General features: G+C 37.9%; 2 protein-coding genes across 4 annotated transcripts in view; one reads left to right on the top strand and one right to left on the bottom strand.

The window, feature by feature from the left end:
• The first annotated feature begins 782 nt into the window (after nucleotides 1-782).
• Nucleotides 783-14570, top strand: SKP1 (S-phase kinase associated protein 1). 2 transcript variants are annotated; one of them, XM_044454203.1, is made up of 6 exons: nucleotides 783-885; nucleotides 4634-4730; nucleotides 8717-8790; nucleotides 10268-10411; nucleotides 11114-11254; nucleotides 14145-14570. In XM_044454203.1, the coding sequence occupies exons 2-6, from the start codon at nucleotides 4634-4636 to the stop codon at nucleotides 14178-14180; spliced, it is 492 nt and encodes a 163-aa protein (XP_044310138.1). In that variant the 5' UTR covers nucleotides 783-885; the 3' UTR covers nucleotides 14181-14570. The 2 variants fall into 2 exon arrangements, with proteins under 2 accessions (XP_044310138.1, XP_044310139.1); XM_044454204.1 differs by having other exon boundaries at nucleotides 803-934.
• A 2408-nt stretch (nucleotides 14571-16978) lies between these two features.
• The window catches only part of TCF7 (transcription factor 7), a 139248-nt gene continuing 133426 nt past the window's right edge, over nucleotides 16979-22800 (bottom strand). Inside the window, exon 14 of one of the 2 annotated variants that reach the window (XM_044454202.1) lies at nucleotides 16979-22110. In XM_044454202.1, coding sequence (XP_044310137.1) covers nucleotides 21792-22110 — 319 coding nt within the window. In that variant the 3' untranslated portion in view covers nucleotides 16979-21791. The remainder of the gene's footprint in view (nucleotides 22111-22800) is intronic. The other variant, XM_044454200.1, reaches the window with a different exon arrangement.

Below are 22800 nucleotides of genomic sequence, written 5' to 3'. Positions count from 1 at the left end.
GGACACTGAAGCTGAAGCTCAAATACTTTGGCCACCTAATGAGAAGGAAGACTCATTTGGAAAAGACCCTGATGCGGGGAGTGATTGAAGGCAAAGAAGGGGACGGGAGAGGTTGAGGTGGCTGGAGTCACTGGTGTGGGGGGCGTTGGGTTGGGTGGACTCCGGGAGATGGTGGATGACGGGGAGCCTGGCGTGCTCTGGTCCATGGGATTGAGGAGGGCCGGGCACGACTGTGCGACCAAGCAACAACAACAATTGTGATCAGTTTCATATTTCTAGAATGCGTTTTTTCTGGTCAGAGTCGAGATCCACCCTCCTGGCAATGAGCAGCACACAACGCAAAGTCTAGGAATCACTGATGGGACGACTACACGAGGCCGCAACGAGCGCACGCGCGGCAACATCAGCAGCCCGGATGTAAGAGCCGACATGACGTTTATTACGTACGCTGCTTTCGCCGCCATTGTTCAGGCGGCAGTTGCCATGAGAATGGTGTTTCGAAGGAGACGGTCTCAGATTCTGCCTGAAAGACCCACAGGCAGTTAGCGGCATGGGTTAGCTATGTCTATCCCTCCCATATACAAGTTTCACTTCTTTCTTTTCTTTCTCTCAATCGATAGATGAGACGTGCAGAGCGTGAGGAAGGGGCGGGCACCCCTTCCCAGTCTCCCCACTCCCCACCTCAGGCGCGAGGAGGACAACCAGCTTTTCGCAGGGAAGCAGGTGGAGTCAGCTGCTGGGCCCTCGCCGCGATTAGGCTCCTCCCCCCAACTCTATAAGAAGTGGAGGCGCGCTCGAGCCCCACCATTCTCGGCTGGAGTCGCTGTGGTCGTGGTTGGCTTGTTGTTTAGGGGGGCCGCGAGCCGCCGCCGCCGCCGCCTCACGGTGAGTGAGACGGAGGCCCGGTCTCATCAGGGCCTCCTTTCTTAGGAAGGTGAGGATTGGGGGCGTGGGGAGAAGCTGGGGAAAGAGGAAAGTAAGAAAGTGGAATTGCAAGGCCGCGGCGGACTGAAGGGTTGAGGGGCTATTTGCGGATGGTTGCTAAGGGAGCGGCCTCGTCTTCGTCTAAGTGTGCCTGGGCCATCGCTAGTGGGGCTAGTCCTGTGGAGGAAGGGAAAGGTGGAAGGGAGGGAAGGTAGCTAATAAGCTAATATCTTACCTCTTCCTTTCCTCTGAGCGAAGAAGCAGCTTCTCCCCTTTCCTTGCCCCCTCCCCGGTTTCATGTTAAGGAAAATAAAGTTTAAAGTGGTCAAAAGAAGGAGGTTGCGCTGTTTGATATGTATTGTATTTCCACGTCCGGGTGAGTTCTTGTAGGTTATTTTAGTTTGCTCTGAAGGGTACAGACTTCCAAGCAGATTCTCTTCTCTTGGAGACGCGAAGCTACTTGAGGGAAGAGTAGGAATGCATTGTTGATGACAGTGCGCTTTATTCGGTCCCCTTGAAAAGCAGGGAGTCTCCGGTGCCGCTATGCTAAATTACTCGCTATTTAATCTAAAACAGTTTTTAAATAGTTGTTCAAATTGTAGCCATGAGTTCCAATGGTTGCTTTGCAAATGGCAAGGAAAATAATGGGTTGGATCCGGAGTTACTGATACTTGCTGGAGTCACACTGAAATAATGGGCTTTAAATTAGTAATGACTAAGGCTGAATCCAACTGTTAAAGCAGCTTGATGTATTGATTTGCTTTTTTCGAGCACTGGACAATTAGAAGCTTTTGGTCAGTTAAAACTGAGCGTTTAAAAAGTAGGTTGAATATATTGTGTAGTGCCAAAACACCATTGTATAAAGAGAAGCTTGCAGAATATTATTTGTTAAGCTTATTTTGTGAAAAGGATCATAGGAAGTATTCACCCCTGTTACTACAGTAGCTCAGTATGTACTGCTACAGTGGGGTAAAAAGTAGTGTCACCCCAATGTCTTGTTCATGAACTAACACAGAACAATGTTCCTATGGTTTTGAGATCTTTGAAACTTACTATAAATTGAATTTTCTGTAAGTGTCATAAGTTTTAAGTATCATGTAAGAAATATAACCAGCAGAATATCTGTTGTTGAAATACTAAATATGCAAAATTGAAAAATCTTGTAAAGGAATGGTTCTACAATAAGGAGCTGATTATGCTGTATTTTAATAGCTTTGAGTAGAGAATTCATTTTAACTATATAATTCAAGACATGATATTCAGCTGTCTTTTCATAGTGCTGTGTGTTTTTGCAAGTGGTGTGGAATAAGGAAGGGGAAACTCAATAGCTTTTTTGTCTTATTAAAGTTAACTTATTTATAAAATACATAGTAACAATTCTCACCTCTGTTAGAGTACTTGATGCAATGTTTATTTGCCTCCAAAGTTACTCTGTATCATTAAAGATCTTTTTCATGTATTGTATTTAGAACAGTTTCTAGGAAAAAACCATGCAAAAGACTATTGGAGCAGAAATTTCTATTTCCAATGAACTGTAGCCGCTAAAATAATATATTAGAAAATGGAATTGGTGGTAATAGCAGAATTTGTTCACAATAGAGCTTCCAATAGAATGACTTAATTTGGAGCGTGTTAAAATTCCTCTACATATATGGATAGGTAAGAAGATGGTCCAGATACTTCAGTTGGTTCAAAATAGAGCTGCCAGGCCCAATTCAAGGTGTTGGTGATGACCTATAAAGCCCTAAACGGCTTGGGTCCTGGCTACCTGAAGGAGCACTTACGTCTATATACGCCTGCCCGCCCCCTGAGATCTGTGGGAGAGGCCCTTCTCCGGGAACCCTCCGTGAAGGAAATTAGGAGGGTAGGTACTCGGAGGAGGGCTTTCTCTGCGGTGGCGCCCAATCTATGGAATGCGCTCCCCAGAGAGGTCCGCCTGGCACCATCGTTATTTGTTTTTCGGCGCCAGGCGAAGACCTTTTTATTCAAACGTCATTTTAATTGCTGATATTATTTGCTTATTTTATTCTTTGGCCAGGGTGACTTATTTTATATTAATTCATTTTATATTTTTAGTGTATTACATTTTAATTGATATTTTGTGAGCCGCCCCGAGGCTTCGGCGAATGGGGCGGCATAGAAATTTTCTAAATAAAATAAAAATAAAACTATTCAACTTACAGAATAATTCCTTGCATATTTAGACAGAAAGAAGACCCATAACTTTCAACATGTCCAAATGTTGAAGGATGCATAGGATGACACCTTGATCATACTTCTAGAACATATCTCTAGGGTTCATTTGCTAACTTCATAGAAGAGTAGATTTGGAAGGGGCCAGAGGCCATTGGGTCCAATCCCTGCTCAGTGCAGGACTCCCAAGTTAAACCATCCCTCTCAGATTCTTAATTTCAGATGCATAAGTATTGCAAATGGGCGAGTTATCAATTCTACCTTACTATATTACATGCTGTTTGTGCATGTAGTACAATTATTTTAAAATAATACTCTATTTTAATATGTGCTCCACTAGGAACTTTCAAAAATCTGTTGGAAGTATGTTAATATTCTGTTAATTTCAGCAGGATATGCAGATTTGGACAGAAAGTTGTGCTCCTTTCAGACTTATGCTTGTGATGCGGTGAGGTTGAACTTGATGTTATGCATGGTTGATTGCTGCCAAGATCAGCAGTTCAGAAGATGGGGCAGTGATAATGGAGGGAACAGATCTTGAGGCTGTGGGCTGCTGGTCCTCTTCAAAGAAACTACATAGCACTACAATGATATGATAATAGCATTTTTCAAGGCTTTTATCTAAAACTGGGCAGACTTGATATCAGTACACTTGAATTAGGTTTGTGTGAGCATTTACAACAATCTAGTAATCAGGATAAGTCTGCTGTACCTGAGAGGTCTTGTACAAAAATGTGTAACTAAATCATTCATACTTGTTAAGCTTTACTAACTTTCATTTCTGCCCTGCTATATTTTGGGAATATAACTTCCAGTTATTTCCCTGAAAAATCCTATTGTAATACTTTTATTGTAAACAAGCACATATTTTTGGGGTTATTGTACTTTATAATCTAATTTGAAATCAGTAAAACACCTTGCTGAAAAAATTGAAAATTGATATTTGCATCTTTCAGCTTGCCTAGTCACTTCCTGCATGCAGAAATTACCTCTTTCCATTGGTGATAAGAAAGATGCAGTAGGTAGTTTAAAAGTGCAGTATCATATGTTGGAAGCTTGCCTAGTACATAGTCCAAATGACGAGTCAGGGTATTTGCCAAGAATCAAATCTTAGAGAAATCTCTGGATATTTCTCAAACGTTATGACATGACTGTGTATATATTTGAATACTGTGGGCAGGTAATTGGCTGCTTAAAGCCTATGTGGACTACATGACATGCTATAGAACGATCTGCAAACTGTTCACATCATTTCTTTGCTTTTAGCTTATTAGCTGGTTCTAGGCAAGCCATTCTTTCAATTTTCAGAATAGCAACAATATTGATTTGTCTTCAGTGAAGTAATATTATAGATGAAATAATTTGAACACTTTATAGTGCTGTGTAAATTTTAAATAATTTTATTGGGAAATCTATGGAAGGGTATGTTATATGTTCTGGTTCTTTAGTAGAAGATGCACTGTGTAATAGAACTATTGTGTCAATGAAGCTAAGATTAACTGTCTCCCTATTATAGATGCCTTCAATTAAACTGCAGAGTTCTGATGGAGAAATATTTGAGGTTGATGTTGAAATTGCAAAGCAGTCTGTCACCATCAAGACAATGTTGGAAGGTAAGGGCAGCATGAAGAGACCTGATAAGTAAATGGCAGTGACTGAAGAAGAGTGCTGCATAAGAGGTGAAAGATCACATTTTTGGGCTAACATGAAGTCACTGTGAGAATAATACCTGGAAAGCTTGGGATGTATGTGGCTTTAAGTACTCTATTTAGGATGTATAAGAAGGTATTTTAAGTACTATGCATATCAGGAACACATTTGACCTTGCACTGATGCTCCTGCCATTCAAGGATTAATAGTTTAATGTGTTCATTTAAAAATCTGTAGTCATTATGCCTCTAATGAAATGAACTCAAGTATTCAAAGCTGACTTTACGGACTTTATGGACATATATCCTTGTTGCCACTAGTCGAGCCTCCTTTGGAAGAAGGCCTCAGTTACTAAGGATAGTATCTAGATTGCAGTTGGAAGGGGCATTGCATTCACATACTGTGGTCTCAAGCCATGTAGGGTTATAGGTTAAGGCTAGCACTTTGAATTCCATTCAGACTCATATAGTCAGCCCGTGCAAGTGGGCTAGTACTGCTGTTACATGTTCAGAGCTTGTAGTCCTGGTTATTAGATTTGCTGCCACATTTTATGCAACTTATGGCTTCTGAACTGTCTTCAAGGGCATTCCTGCATAGAGCATATTGCAGTAATCTAGTGAAGAGATTGCTAGACTAGATTAGTGAAACCCGATGGTGCAGGATTAAACAGGATTGAACAAATATGGGTGGTTGTGTCAGCAAGTGGCTGTTTTAGTACTAAGGTTACAAACATCCAGCTGGAGTCCAGCTCTTTTGTGCTTGTTGGATTTCCTGTTTGGCCTGGCGTAGGAAGCAAGCTGAGATCTAGTCTGGAAATGCTAGTGGACCTCTTCTTCGTGCTGAATTAATTCTTGAACAAAGCGTGCAAAGCCTGCAAGTCAGTTTGTGGAATCAGAACTCCCCCTCTTCCTATGATGGGCAGCATGTGCATAAGCCAGTCTTGTGGACTTGCTTCTTGTTAGATGCCTACATGAATGCTGGGCATAAGTGTAGTTTAGGGCAAAGAGAAAATGGGCTGGAACCCGTGGAGCCAAGCTGGGGAAATCAGATGGATTCCCACCTCCAAACTGGAGTTCTCACACATTGCTAATTAGTATATCTGCTTTTGTCATGGATATCAGTATGCAAACACTTACCTTTAGAATGATAGGAATGAATTAAGCCATTCAGTTTGACCCCTACATTGCTTGAATAGAACATCTGTCATTGCTTCAAAAGCTGCTTCTATGATGTAGAGAGGCTTATGCTCCAGCTCAGCTCTTAAAATAATTCCCTCAAGTGTGATGCAGTATAAACATAAAGGAATTAGTTTGAATTGATAAATTTATTTTACTGTTTAAAAAGCAGTTAGATGAAGAAGAAATGGAAGAATATTCAGTTGTCGTGTAGCCAATTTATTTTAGGATTGGTGGGGTGTCAATGTTTGTAAACCAGCCAGAGAGCCCTCTGGGCTATTGGGGTGGTATATAAATGCAATAAATAAGAATAATCATAGATAATATAAGTTATAAAAACTGGATTCCATGTATGACTGAACTAGAGAAGTATGACAATGTGCTGGATTTAGCTGGAGCTGGAATAGTATATATATGGATTTGGGAAGTATACTGCAGAGGTATTTCAAAGTTAAGGTAGTATTTTCTGCACTTAAATTTTATGGTATAATGCATGCTCTCCCTAGCTGCTCCAGTGGCTTAGCCTCAATAAAATACAGCAGGACCCCTGTATGCTTGCTGATTGGATCCAAGCCCCTCAGAAGATGCCAGAAACCATGGGTAAAAGTGAACACTATAGTGTGTGTATATATACACTGTACATTTTTATCACATTTTCATTTGTTCTTACCTCAACATACAATTTTTTTCTTTTCCTACTTAAGAAATTTTGCTTCTAGGATGCACTTTACAACTTCTCTTTTGGGTTGAGGTCAGGGTGGTTAAAAATCAATGATTAATTTTTTTTTAAACTTATATTGGATTTTATTTAAATAGATTTTCTCAAAGCATTTTATCTAAAACTTTTCTATTTAAGATACATTATAGTCCAAAGGTTATTCATTATGAAATAAGGATTAGTTTTTAATTATGAAGCATGAGGCTGTATATTCATGCAATTTTCCAGTAAATGAACACCATTAATCCATTCACAATGTCTTACGCTTTTCCAGAGGTTTCTGTAAGATTATTGGACAATTTTTCTATCTAGAAGATGTTATCACTGATGCTTGGTTTTATGGTTCTCAGAACTGTGAATTCGTGTCTGCAGAGATCACATGCTGCTGCTTCCCAGAAAAATGTTACAAAATAAACATAGTTGAGAAAAAGTCCTTAATCCCATTGTTCCTTTGCAAATCTGTGTACACAGAATAAGTCCCTTACCTCTTAAGTGCTAATTTTCAAAAAATTCAATGAATAGAAAAGAATTGTTGGGAGTGGAATAAATCTACACAAGAAGCTAAGTGTGAAGAGGGAGGGGCAAGCAGCAAAAATGAAAGTGAAATCTTTTGAAAGAAAACTTCGGAAGCTTTTGGATCTTTTTGTGTGTAGTCTGAAGTTTATCATATTATTCTTTCTCTGGAGGAGAAAACCTATAATGTCAGCAGGCTGTAAAGGAGACCCAAGCGATTATTTAAATCTAGTCTTGCTGACTTGTGATTTAAATTGTTATTGAAAACAATTTGATTTAAATCAAATCCACCCTAGCCACGGTGGTAACTGAGCCAGCAGACTGGGGGTCCTGCTGTAATAGTATGCAGGAGAATGAATGGATTGCTAGAATTTCTTGGAACCAGTAATGTTTTGTAGGATAAAGGCTTAATTCTGATTGCCGGCAAATTAAAAGAAGGCTGTGGTACCTAACCAGATGGTCTGGCTTTGAAAATGAACTGCTTATAATCTTGGGTAACAGGGCTTTGGCATTTGTTGTGGACTGCTTTCCAATATTTTCTTTTGTTTCTAATTTTTAAGCTCTGTGTTTGCATTGTGATATTTTTCATATGGAATGTATATTTTAATATTTTGTGTTAATGATTGCAAGTTGCCTTGGGGGCAAACTTAAGTGAAAGGAAAGGCATAAAAGACAATACATAAGTGAAAGAAATAAGGCCAAGATAATGTCTTTTTCTGCTGAAAATGGGAATTAGTTAATTTTGTACATGCAACATAAGCATGCATTAAAGTTTACACATGTACATTTCCAGTCAAATACAGTGAGGTATGTGGTTTGAGTTTTTTGGGATGTGGCATATTAAAAAAAAATAATGCTCGAATTGTCATGGGTCCCACCTCAAAGGGGGTAAAGACAAGCCACGCAGACTGTGATCCTTTGCTTACTTTCAAGTGAGTAAGTCCATTTGAACTCAGATAGCTACTCTGAAGCAAATATGCATCAGATTTACCAGCAAAAGCATTGGCAGCAAGACCTTTCATTTTAGTCAAGCAATTCACTATCATAAACTATCTAGGTAGACTGTCAACATTCTTGAAGAAGAGAGAGGATGGTCATCTGTTTAATGTATAAAAGTGCGTAACATGCCTTTCCTTGGACATGTATAAGATAAAATGATTGCATTGCTTCTGCACACCACCAGTCTTAAGTAAATGGCTGGGAACAAACATACCAATACTTTCTTACTGTGTGCTTGTTGTATTTTATGTTAAATCTTCATGCTGGCGACATACATGTCCACTTTGCATGCTTGCTTCACTACTACTTTAATATGAACCTGTGTAAATCAAAACTGAATCTGATTGTAACTAAGGGTTCAGTTCTACACATGCTTAGACAGAAAAAAGTTGTAAACTTTCACCATTCCCAAGACAGCATTTATGAGTTGCTGGACTTCTTTTCTATTTATGCATAGGATTGTGTTCTTAGTAGGTATAATGTGACTGTTAACAAATGGGATTAAATAAATTTTGGATTATATGCACTACTTTTCAATTCCCAGATTTGGGGATGGATGATGAAGGGGATGATGATCCAGTTCCTCTTCCAAACGTTAATGCAGCTATATTAAAAAAGGTAATACATTAAACCAGTATTTTATTTTGCTGGCATATACAGTATGATAGTTTAGACCATGAATTGGGCTTTACAGCACTTGACATAATCTCTCAAGGTTGGTTGTTTATTGAGAAGTATATCCTGTGGTTGGAAAATGCATGTATTTTTAATCTAGAGTAACATGCTTCTCCCAGCTAGTTCATCCATTATTTCAACTTGCATTTGCCAAGGAATCCTTTTAGTTATTGTATGTGGCATTGTTAGGAGAAATAAGATTAATTCTACTACTGCATTTATTTGATGTGAAGATGGCTGTGCACTTCTCTGCCACATGCAGGCAAGCATTGCCATGGCCATCCAGCACACTTTCTCTTTTTTGGTAAAGAACAGTAGAGCCATCACTGCTGTATTTGAATTTCTTGCTGTCTGGGCCTCTGCTATCAGGGCTTAGTAAAAATTGTGCCTTTTTTGCTATAATATTACAGGCACTTTGCTTATTTTCCCAAAGCAGTGCATTGCAGTAGCATGTGCACATGCAGGAGAAAGATCATGTAGAGAAAGTATTCCCACGATACAGTGTGACTACAATATTGTGTTAATTGTGCTGGCAGGAGCTTTGGCAAAATGCAACTGGCAGATGCTTCATAACTGTACAGGACGGTTTAAAGAGCAGTGGTCCAGGCATCTGTGGCAGCACAAGACTCTTAATTTAAGATGGCTAGGCTTGGTGAAAATAGACAAGACATTTGTTCATTTACATTTTCCTAGTATTCTCGTCATTAAGTCTGGTTACAAAGGCAATACCAATGTTTTATTTTGAAGTGGCTAAATGTGGCTAACCTTACACCTCTAATTCAGCTAATATTCTGCAAAGACAAACATGTATTCACAAAAATCTTATTTCTTCATTGGCAAGTATTTGGTCTAGTGCTACTCTGTACCATGCAGAACATTGCAGTATTTCTGTTTCTGCTCCTATATCATCATAGGCTGTGCAACTGTTAACTCTTATTTTTATTTTATTATATTAATGTCTTGTAAACTGTCCTGCAATGTCTGAGGAGACAGTATAGAAAAGTTTTAAATCAATCAATAAATCAGTCAATAGGCACTTTAGTGCTCAAGCATTTTGTATTATATGTTTACATTTCTGTTGGCCATTCTTTCTGTTTTTCAGTATGCATTGCTGCATTACATTGCATGAGTAGCAAATGCATAAAATCTGGATCACAGCATCTGAAGCTGGATGCTTCAGATTATGCTAGTGTTAACTTCCCCTCTGAGAGGTTGGTACCTAAAGAATTACAAGATGTTTTACAAAATGTGCTCAGGAGGTTGAGTAAAATGATAAATAGTTGCATATTGTGCAAAGTAGTATTTATACACTGAGGTCTCAGAATACCAACAGAGTGTGTTAACCCAAACTAATCTGCTTACAGTTGTAAGCCCACATTTAGGATAAATATAAAACCTGTTTTATTCCTAATTTCTCAAGGTGATTCAGTGGTGCACTCACCATAAAGATGACCCACCTCCCCCTGAAGATGATGAGAACAAAGAAAAACGAACAGATGACATCCCTGTGTGGGACCAGGAATTTCTTAAAGTAGATCAAGGAACTCTCTTTGAACTTATCCTGGTAGGTTGGTTTTGTATATACTGTTTAGCTGCCACAGTATTTTTATTTGCAGAATAGTGTAGAATCTGGTAGAGTAAAATAATACATGATGTAAAGCAGGTTGCAGAACTTCCTAGTGCGTATTTTTAATAGTGCAGTAACTACAATAGCATTGCACTTTAGGTTCTGCAAAGCAACATACTTAAATCAGTCTAAATACAAATATAAATGATGGTTGTCAGAAACTAGCTTTTAAAAGGTGCAAAAATCATTCAGATAATACAAGTAATTTGTCAGTAAGAAATATTTAGGTGTAACTGCACTGCAAATTTGCTCTTTGAGAATAAAAAGCCAAATGTAATGGTATCTGTGACAGCAGATATATTTGTAGGCTTTTTCAATAGTTGCATTTTGTTTCATACTCCTAGTTCCTTAAAGCTTCCCTTAAAACAAAATTAGCTAATCACCATGATGTAAAATTTCAGTTTTTGTGTACTGTAGATACATTTCATAATTGAATGAGGTTTAGAAACTTTGTAAACTAAGGAAAATCTGTGTGTCAATAGTATTTAAATTTTATTAATTTTATTTAGACATTTTATTGCAAGATTCTGTAAGTTATCAAAAATAAAACGGGATGTGTCTGCTTATACTGTATAAAATCACATGCCAATATAATGAGCAGTCGAATACTGATTTAAATCTGTCCTCCCTTCCCCAAAGGCTGCAAACTACTTAGACATCAAAGGCTTACTTGATGTAACATGCAAGACTGTTGCAAACATGATTAAGGGAAAAACACCAGAAGAAATTCGCAAGACTTTCAATATCAAGAATGACTTTACTGAAGAAGAAGAAGCCCAGGTATGCTAAGTGACTTTGCTTTAAAGTGAATCTTTAGTATGTATGTTGCTTAGTCCCCCAGATACATAGTCCAATCTGCGCAGTAGTAATTCAGTATTGTTGCTGTATACAACATGGACAGTCATTTTATGCTGTCTAGGTTTTCTTTAACTTGGTCAAAATCTTCCCCATTCTCAGTGCATAACATTAACAATTACAAATTTCAACAAAACAAAACTATACAAAAACATGTACACACACAAACATAAGCTTGAGTATGTCAAACATAAAGGCAGTCAAATATTCAGGCATGTATGTATTCAAAACTGGTCTATATATATATCATCTAGTCAAAAATTGAAAGAATCATTTTCAGTCTATAGGAGGTGTGTGTTTCTTTTCTAATTTTGTGTTATTAGTATTTTAGCTGTCAAATGGACACAACTAATCCATTCATGTTGATCATGTGTTAACTTCCAGGGAGCAGGTAGATAATTTGAAAGAACATAAGCATATATTAATCTTCCAGTGCAAAGTCTGTCTATATTACAACCTCATTTCAAAAAGACTACTGAACATTGCCAAAACATATGATTAAAATAACAGTACTGTTCTCCTTGCAAGCATAGACATAAAAAGACATGGCATTCAGTATACACAAATTTTTGTTGAATAAGACAATCTACAATCCTTGAAACCTTATATGTGGGTGCTATATTGATCGCTTGTTCAAGTTCCTTATTCCATTCTTTGGTTTCATTTATTCATGGACAATAAATATCTGTATGCATAGCTTATAGGTCATATAACTGATCAGCTTTGATAAGTGTTCCTAATAGCAGAAGAAATTGTGACGGTAGATTCTGGCAAATCTGAGTACAAGTACTGACATTCTGCTATAGTAGGCAGATTGTACTTGGCATGGAAATCTAAAAATATTACTCATTATCAATTCCAATGATTGATCTGAAGTTTCAAAAAGACTTACCTGTTTGAAATGTCCACAAAACCATTTTCCTACCAATTTTTACATTTGGCTGGTGTGGTGAGGTTAATTTAGCAGGCAAAAATGATCAAAATGTGATCAATGTGGTTCATCTACCTCATATCCCCTAATGGGCATCCTTTTGGAAAGAGGATCCAGACTAGAATACAGAACTGGCTAAGGTAGGAAAACTGCATGGAAAAGCCCAAATTAGTAGCCAGCAAATAGACGCAATGATGTAAAGCAAGATCCAAAGAGCCAAGCCTGCCTGCCTTAATGAAAAGTTGCCCCCTTTTCATGGATATTAATGGTGGAGAGGAACTCCAGAAAAAATTATAAAATAGAGAACTGAATTTTTGAAACTATTTACCAGATTGAGGAATTTTACATACGGCAAATCAAGGTATAATCTTAATCTGAGGTTTATTAACCTTACTTGCAAACTCAACTTTAGCAGTGCAATGCCCATCTGTCTATAGCCCATGAGGTATCATTAATCTGTTTGTTAGTATTTACCATAATCATTAGATACACGTCTCTGGAGATAAGTATTTTCAAATAAGTAATGAAGTCTCAACTTCATCAAAATTGACAGCTGATGTGTTACGGTATCTATTGTCTCTGATTAGCATCCATAGAATCAGAATTTACTCTGTTAATAGCTAGAACATTCACCAAAAGTGATAACTGCATTAAAGTTGTAATGGACATTTGGAGTTGCAAAATAAATAGCAAGAGATCATGTACATAAAGAATAATTTTGAATTCTAAACTATCATGCACAAAGCTGTGAATACTTTTATTTTGTCTAACGGTACATGCCGAACATAAATATCAATTAAAGTGGATATCTCTGGTACTTCTCCCAAGTAACAAGAAAGCTGAAAAAATACTGTTGTGACTCTTGCTGTAAGGTTGAGAGATAAAATTTTAACCAATTTCAAAAATTCACAGGAAATTACTCAGTATAATAAATGTATTTCCAATAAGATTTGTCAAAAGCTTTCTCTGCATCCTAAGAGAAAGCAACAGTTTGGCAGTTAGGAGCTAACACAGCATTTTCGTCCCTTGTCTATGTGTACTTGGGGGTACATGTTCCCTCTATTTATGATGTTCAAGCATGACTGCTCTTGCTTACATACACAAAATGGTGCTACTTGTGCACAAAAGGGAGGTGTCAAGCATTCTGTCACCATTTAAGCATATCTATGCAGTAGTGATGATTGCGTCTTTGCAAAGAAGCTAGTTGTTTGCTCTGGTGGTCATTACTGGAGGGAAGCTGATGCCCTACTAAGATGGCCATAACTGCTGGGGACAAGATGGGAGTGGGGAGATAGGACACTAGTGGCCCTCCCGATTTTTTCTATCTCAGAGTGTGCATGCGATAGGTGAAGATCACAGTTCTGCAGCATATGGAATTAAAACCCACTGAACTTGGTGGTGCCAATTTATTTGGCTCTTTACTTTCTGGCTGATTTTTGCTGTTCATGGCAGGACAACATAGTACAAGTATTCTGAGGATATCTGTTTGGCAAAGAACATCTTAGGGTACTGTGCAAGTCTGTAGATGCAATACTGTTGATAGCCTACAGCTGGCAGTTTTGTCACCTGAGTTCTCTCATGTGGGTGTTAACCCTAAAAAAAAGTAGAGCTCACTCATCTCTAGGGTATTAATAGCCTCTGTATGCTGGTATTTGATCAACATGTGATGCTTCTACGCACTCTGTTTTTAAGTGGCACTAGATCTCATCTGTAGGAGATCTAAGCAGCTTATCAGAGTATTTGATTTCCCCCACTTCCTGCTTTTTAGAAAAAATATTATTATACCAGAAGAAACATTTAATTTGGGTATATTCACTCTTTGCACTAGGATTCAAAAATGTTGAGCATGGTAAATGTAATCACTAAGTCTGTTTTGATTTTTAGGTACGCAAAGAGAACCAGTGGTGTGAAGAGAAGTGAAGTCTTGTGCCTGACACGTTAACAACACTGTAAGGATCGTTCCAAATGCCAGTTGCACTGCTCTGTTTATAATTGTTAATATTAGACAAATGCAGCAGCAAATGAAGTTGTACTAGTAGGGTGTTGTTCTCTTTGCATGTGTAATGTTTGACTATAGATTTAAATCCTATGGTTGAGTTTTTATCAGTATAAAAACTGATGTCCTTACTTTTCCTCTGCTTTGAATAAAAGTAAACTAAGTGTGGACTCTGTATGGCAACCAGCACTTCAAGCTAGCCTTTCCATGCTTTTAAATGTGTCACTGTAATAATAAAATATGTAGGATGTCAAATTCTGAAACCTCTGGCATTGTAAATAAAACCACTTGCAAACGTTTTCTGAAACAATTAATGAAGCCTATTTTCATTCACAGACTATTAGATTCTTGGAAAGCGACTTGAAAGAATTGTTTGGGATTTTTTCCATTCTATAACATTTGTGTTAGTGACAGTTATTGTTAGTTTTGCTTCTTAATGGTCAGTTTCGATGGTATAATGTAGGCAAAGAGAACTGGCCAGTTAAACCCCCTTACAGCTGGATAACAAAGATTATGTTCTATTATGGAAATTCTAGTTACATGGTTATTCCTCAAAGCCAGTGGATTAAATCCCATTATGTGATCAAAAACAGACAACCAACATTAGTGTTTCTTAATCATAGAATGTTGGTGCCCTCTATTAGGCAAGCTACAGTATTTTCCTAAAGCTTTTTGATAGGTTTTATAGTTCTATGAAAGTCTTAGCTTGCAATGCTGAACATCAATACTCAAGTTGCAGTGACTTGTGTTACAAGTGTGATGTGTTATGGAGATGCTTTTGGAGTTGATTTTTCATGGACAACCATCAAAAGACAAGTTGCTAAGTAACTTTTTCTATTTTTTACAATTCCCTTGTAGAGATTAGGGGGATGATACAGAGTAAGCGGCAAAATGTTCCCTTAGCTTGTATTGCTTTCCATTTTCTGTATGCACAAAAAACTAGAATGAAGTCTTAATAAATATTCTTCACTTCAGAGATCAGTGGTGACCTTTGAGCATTTAATATAGAATTTAATACTAGGAGTCAAATCTGGCAAGGATCATAAAACAAATAGCTATAGCAAGCAATTTTGCTTTTATTGCTGTTAACCTGCAAAACTATTTGTGTTAGTGCTAGCCATCTTCAGAAGTAACAAGCACGTCTCTTTAAAATGCTGCCAAAAAGATGAGCTTCAGACACCAATAAATGAAAATTCTTCAAAATAAAAGCATACTCCTTGTTTAAACCCTACCCCAATGGTCTGTCTAAAATGTGTCTCTACCTTTTCGCTAATCCTGTAGCTTGGTGAGTCTTAAACTGGGTTGTATGTATGCACTTATTTTCTAGGATTCTTTTTCCAATAGTACTTGTTCCCCAATGAGCCTACGGTGGGATTCCATAAAACATTCAGTTTGTACCTGGTTTCAGTAACTGGAATTTGTCTTTGGGTAGTAGCAGATGTTTCCTGTGGAGGTCTCTGCAAAAAAGGAAGTTGCTCAGATATTTGCATACCTAATGGAGGACTGCTGATCTGAGTTCTAGACAGCAGTTAACTAGGCTGTTGTGAGCATAGCAAGCATAATGAGGGGAGTTGGGACTGATGCAGGGAAGGATAGCATTCCTTGTTGACGGGGTCTGGTCTGTCAGACAGTTTGAGAAGAGATCTTGAATGCCTGGAAATTTGGGAACAGTTCTGAATTTTCCCTGAGGACTAAAAGCACAGACTGTTAACAGCTGTTTATCTTGGTAGCAGGAAATCAGTTCTGCAGTTCTTGTGCTTATACAGCTACCTTTGCTATCTCAACCTATTCTGTCTTCACAGTCTGTTCCCTTGGAAGATCTCCAGTAGTATGTGTGTCAGGGAGTATCTTCTATCCCTTCCCTGTTCTTCCATTGTACATAAATAATTGAGTTGCTTATCTGTGATGTTCTTCCCTCTTGTGTTTAGGGCTTAAGGACCTTATTGCCAGCATAGCAAGAAGGCAAGACATTTGTTACCTGCATGTTGGCAGTGTCTTCTGTAAGCTCTGAAGGACTTTGTCCAGAGGGGGGCATCATGCCAGGCAAACCTTGCTTTCTTCTGTTGTGCTTGGTCCTGACTTGGACTTGGACTTTGAAGGACATTGCAATGGATTAAGGAGCATCTAAGAGCCTAGCCATTCTATACTATGGGATACTTGTGGAGTAAAGTTAATTTGCCCCAGCATACTGAGGATTTTTTTGTCGTCTGGTTTTTTTTAAAGCAGAAAACATTTTGTTTCTTATAGACTAAGCATGATCTAATCAATATGCTGGCTCTTATTTTGAGAGAGTCAATAGGGCACAATTGCCAATATAGAGAATAGCATAAGGCTTGGTATAAGTTTGTGTGAGGGAACAAGGGCTTCAGAATGTGTGTCCAGATTGCATTACAATATTTGCAACATTAGTTTCCAGTTCTACGCACCACCCGCTGCAGGTGGACATCTGGATCCAAAGCCACCGATTCATGGGCAGAAGTGTGCCCGTGACGCCATTAACATACACTGCTTTTGACTGACTTTGTTTTAAATACATGCCTACATTATTACTGCCCTCCAACTCCAAACAGTACTGCAATTTTGTCACCTTTAATAGACTCAAATTACTCTTTATGGACCAAAGTAGTTTTTCTTTACACATACACTGCATCCTATATCTAGATAGTGGTGGTACTTCGATAACAGAGTGCAAAACATAGGCAAATAAGGGAGCATAAGCAGGTCATTTTTATGGGATTATAGTCCCCAGTTGCCCATTTTTGAATGAACAATCTGGTAGATTACTTTATTTATAAAGCCATAAACAAAATTTGAACGTAAAAGCCAAAAAATACAAGCTTGAAGTAAAAAAAACACAACAGATGATAGTTGCTATAATCATTGAACAAATAAAAGACACTTCCCTGCTACATACATACAGAGGTTCAATGTGACTTATTAAAGTGGTATTTCCATGACTTGTACATTCAAACAGGCTTCAGGAAATCAAATATGTAATTAGAGAATTGCAATGAAAACTCTTGAGTAAAATACGAAGGGCAATGCTTTCATTTTACAAACAATACAATGTACTGATACAAAAGACTTCACATAGCATTTCTAAAGATCTACATTTTGGCATAAGTGACATTTGTGTTTTTGGATCTGTTAATTGCTTTATGGGGTATTTTTCAAAGTTTAATGGGTATTAAAGTCTTACTTTAAAAAAGTAAAGCTTCTCTTCCTAGATACAAAAATGTTAATCAGTCACACCTATTAACACAGAGGTTACCTAATCCAGCTCCATTTTTTGCCCAAATCAGCAATCTTGTAGACTATGCTGGCTTCAGGCAAAGGATATTAGCAAACTTCAGAATGCTCTGAGCTAAAGATAGGACTGGAAGGAGCCCTATTTTTCTGGAAGGAGAAATTCAGTGGTACTTCAAAGTAGAGTTTCAAGATGGTGTTACTTTAGTGCAAATTATTTGCACAGGTATTAAATTGCTGGGAGTTCTGGGGTCTAGTTTTGCTTTCATTCCAGTGATTCTGGATCAGGGCTTCACCTGCTTCCTTTTAGTTCTCAAGCTCCGTGACTAAAAGCAGTGGAAGAGAACAGGCAACTAAAACTTATTTTACACATCAGTATAGTTTTAGGTCATGGCTGTTCTATCATTTCTTCCTGAATTGGGACCTGATAATTCCCTTTAAACTGCTTATATGTAACATTTGTATAGGAGCTTTTGCTTGCTACTGCTTAACATATGCTGGAAACATGCTGTTGGTAAGTTGCCATCAGTATGTAAACAATGAAGTGGTCAGAATCTTGCCACATGTGTACACTCTTTTAATCCATCCTTAACCAGGCCTGAAACTGAGGTATACCATGCAGTCGAAGAGTTTCTTTATGTTGGGTTAAACTGTTGGCTGGCCTTTCACAGATTTCTACCTGTTTCCTGTTAAAAGGCAACTATGTCAACAACTGCAGAGTGCTCACTTAAATGTAGAACTGAAATAGGTTCATTGTCTCTCAAAAGAATTACACTGAATTTAAACGTAAACTTTCCTGCTTGATGCTTCCTGTATTTCCTTTGTTCTTGTTTGGAATTGGTAGAAGGCCTCCTATCTATGTCGCTTTATGTCTCTGCAGATCTAAACTCGATACATATTCCCTATGATAGATAAGGTAGAAGTAGCATAATAGCAGGATCCCATTGTATGAGCTGCAGTGTCTGCTCTAAGAGTGTCCCTTTCCAATACCTCGTTCCATGTTGTCTTGCAAATCTAGAAGGGAAGCCTAACTTTTTCAGATGAAATGTTGCAATACACAGATGCCTCATTTCGCAGCACCAGATAAGTGAGAGAATTTATACACCAAGGGAGAAAAAGGGATGTGTGTGTGTGTGTGTGTGTGGGGGGGGGGATGTTTGCAGAATGGATTCTTGTGCCTTTGCGGCATCTTGCATGTTTTATGGCTTATTCTCACCTAGGGCTTTTTCTTTACTGATTCAGGAGCAGGGCATCATTTTCTGTTTCTCTTCTAAATACAGCTCCCTCCTCTAATTTTGATTTCTTCTGATTTAGAAGAACATAATTCTGTTGTAAAGGAAGATTGAAAAATGAGCCCTCAGATAAGAATATTACTTGCACATTTATCTAAAGATTTCTGGATAAACTGCATGTTTTCAAGTATCTTTTCAAGTAAGAAACTGAATGTTAATGCAGCTGCTACTAGATCTTGGCCTTTTAGGTTTTTTCTTGAAATGTATTTCAACATGATTTCAGTTTTTAGCTGGTGATAGTGTTAGCCTATGCTGTACTTGTTCACATGTATGTATCTGTACATGAGGGAAGGCACCATCAGTGCAAGGAAGAAAGCAAAGATAAACCAGCTTTTACAGGTTTGTGTTTTGCTTCAATGTTGCTGTTCTTTAAAATGACAGGAAAACATTTAAACATTATTTTTAAATAAGAAAAAATGTCATTTGTTGGGTATATAAATATTTCACCAGAAAATATACAGACTCAAAAATATACATGCTCCATTCATCTCTGAAAAACAGATTGAAATTACCTGAAGTGGAGCAAATCTAGAATATGTCAATTGTATATGGTAGTCAGAATATGTTTAATCTATAGGATCACATTGGCTTTTTAGCTTTGTACCTTTGTGCCGGTGCTGTTGTGCTTGCATGTTAATACAATTATGCAACTTTTATGGATTGTCTAGGAATATATTTTAGAATACTGCTAGAAATAGAGGGGGATATACTAGTGCAAACAAGCTTTAAATTGCGCTTTTACTCCAAATTGTTTTAGGTCTTTGTGCATTTGCTTTAAAACACAAGAATAGTTCAGATTTTAAAGAAGGTGCTTTCAGGTTGCATTGACAGCCCTGCATTAATTATTCTATGGTATTTGGTATCTTGGATTTAAAAAGTTATGTGTAAAGTAGAAGATAATCCCCCAAATCCATCCTTGTGTTAGTTGTTTCTCCTTTAGTAAATACTTTTTTTCCAAACAGGAAAGAGACATGGTTTCGAAAATCCGAAATAGCTGAGTATTTTCATGGATCACTTCCTATGATTCACCTGGTTGTTTGGGGGATTTTAAGGCTGTTACCTGATATACCTGGGATTAAGCCTAATTGAACGCAGTGAGACTTCTTGTTGAGTAGACATGCGTACGAACACACTATTAATTGATTTTCAAGTCAAAATAAAATCTGAAATAGTTGGAACTGGATTTGATAGCCAGAAAATTACAAAGAATGGGGAAGGCATTCTCTATAAATATACCCTGGAAATATATATCACTAGTAAGCTCATGTTATGTTTGGCATCAGTTCAAGCAAATGGAAAAGTTTTGATACTGCCAGTCCATCAGGCTGTTAAGAGAAGAATGTCACAGAAGCAAGAACAGGTAAAATTAAATATATTAGCATGGTAGCAAATTGCATGCAAGCCTTTATCCATTTTCAGCTTCATTCAGTGCTTTTGGGATGGAGTGGCTATTGTGTGGTTTAGCTTTATTTCTACACACTATGGTCTCTGTGTGTTAGCTCTGGTTCAGTTTTTGTTTTTACTTCTGTGATAGCTTGCTTCATTCTTAGTGGGGTCTACAGTATGTACCACTGTGAGGGATGTAGAACTGCTTTCTGATCACTGAAAATGTTTAGCTTTTTCAGAGTGTGCATTTCCCCATCATTTTTCCAGTACTTCACAGCGCTATGCTATTCTATTTCATGGACTGGGGTGGGGTGGGGGGTGGAGATGTCTTCTGTAAAAAATAGTGCCAGCTCTAATGAATACCCCAGGAAAGCAACTTCTGTGATGCTTACGGGCATTAGTGCTCATAAGCAGTCAACCTTGCCTAGCCCTCTGAAGACATTTAGGGAGTGCGGGTTCAAATAACTGCTTTTTAAATGTACAAAAGGGGATGCAGAAACTAAGCCATTAATGGAATGTCAGTGCTCTTGGGCATTGCTACTCTGTCTAATATTACTTCGCATACCCTTTCTAACAGACAGAGCTGAGCACATTCCATCATTCTATCTTAAACAGCATACTGAGTATAGAATTTGCCAGCATCAGAATTTCAGCTTTTCTTTTAGTTTTTATGGCTGCCACAACAAGCTTGAAAAATGTGTGGTGTATGAATCTTAGTAAACATTGAGAAATCAAAAGGGGTGCTATATATGATTCCAAGTGATTGACGGTATAGATTCTCAGTTGCTTCCTCCCTCCCATGACTAACAACATAATCATACAAAATAAGCACTTGTGAATTTTATATACTTAAGACAGATTGCAGCATTCAGGGTTTCTTAGCAGACAACTTGGATGTTCTTGTGTATCTGGAATGCCACAGTCCTCCCAGTGCATGTCTTTGTGTAATCAAAATGAATACTTGGCAGTCATTCAAGCAGCCCATGCATACTTCTTTTACCATGTGATAAATTTCTATTTTCAAGTTGCTGGAATCTCCAGTTCCTGTTTATATATGTAAAGAAACCTGTTACCTCAAGTCAACACTTGCTCCCAAAGATTGAGGTATAATAATGTATTCTACATTGTCTCATCAGCATTTTACATTTCCTCCCTTGTCGTTTGGGCTTGTAAAAAACCAAAGCGCTCCTCCTGTTTTGGCATCCTTGTGTAATATCTGTGCTGACTGAAACTCAAATCTTTGGATACAAGAAACAATTGTGTGTCAACATTTGTAGCACCTCTCAGTTTCTATTAAAAACCTGTGTGCTTTTTTTTTAGCTGGTGAGATGGATGATGCAATGAAATTCACTTTCCAACAAGAATTAAGTTTTGACTCTTCATTTCTAATTTTTAAGAGAAACTTATGCTTTGCTTACCTAGAGGAAAAGCACTTTCAGTGCTCCAGTGTTTTCCGATTACTGGCTTGATTTTCACATGACTTTTGAGATCACCATTTGATGGCAAGGTGGAAAGGCTGGAGATGTCTCTGGGCAGCTTCCATAGGCAGTTAAACCACTCACCAAAGTGCCTGATGAATTGCAAGCCTCGCTGATCGTTGCTGCGTTAGTACTATGTTCCTATTGAAACCATGCTGTACCCTGAGGATTCACTGGGTGCTCTGGGAATATGAGGCACCGCTGAACATTTAGAAGTGAGTTCTGATGTGTTTGTAGCAGTTTTGTTATGCACAGATACAGGGAAGAGAGTGGCTTGGTTTTGGTGTGTGACATCAGCAGGGACAGCAAGCTTGTCTGAAGTAAAAGCAGAGGATGTGCACTGGGGCACATCCAAGGGGGAGGGAGGGGAATCTATAGCACTTCCATCGGAAGAAACTGGGCTGGCACAGCGTCCTTCTCCTTGTAGGTACCGAATGCACTTCTTTTTCCTCCTAAGAACAGTGAAGAGAGTTATCTGTAAATAAAGGGTGAATTTACAATGTCATATTCTTAAAATGAAAACATTATGGTATTCATTACAATTATAGCTCTGAAATACAGGAAGCATTTATCAGTGGAGGAAAATGCATGTGTTCATTTTCATTATTTCATGTGCCACTATTTGACCGAAGAGGCATTTTTAAAAATTGCTTGACATATTTTTACCACTGGGTGGCAGCACAACTATAGCACTGCAGTCTATTTTAAGGTAAATAGGTAATCAGATGTGACTTTAAAACTAATGAAGGGAGATCTGCAGGTTGTAAGCATTTGATCAACCACTTGGAAAGAAACAGAAAAGCCACAGGGAAGAATACTTAGGCTTGATGCTGTCCTTTCATAGAAATTATCTAATTATAGTATACACACAACATTTCTGAAATACACAGATAAATAGGTTGGCAAACTAGTCTGTGCATTAACTTCTTAATCTGTCTTCTTGCTGCATGATAAATCCTTTATTGAATTCTTAGAGATGATGGTGCAAATAGTCATCCTATATGTGGATCATCCTGTGTAACAAAAAGTTACACATAACATGTGGCCCTCAAAACCATAGACAGAATTGAATCTTTCTTTGGGGAACTTAAGGAAATGATCCGTCAGCATCTAGTGCTATTGACAATGAAAGTTATTCTCTT

The sequence above is a fragment of the Varanus komodoensis genome, unplaced genomic scaffold (assembly GCF_004798865.1).
Source record: "Varanus komodoensis strain SLA01 unplaced genomic scaffold, ASM479886v1 scaffold7_3, whole genome shotgun sequence".
NCBI classification, from domain to species: Eukaryota; Metazoa; Chordata; class Lepidosauria; order Squamata; family Varanidae; genus Varanus; species Varanus komodoensis.
Note: the sequence above shows the minus strand (reverse complement) of the source record. Positions and strands in the feature narration are given on the sequence as shown.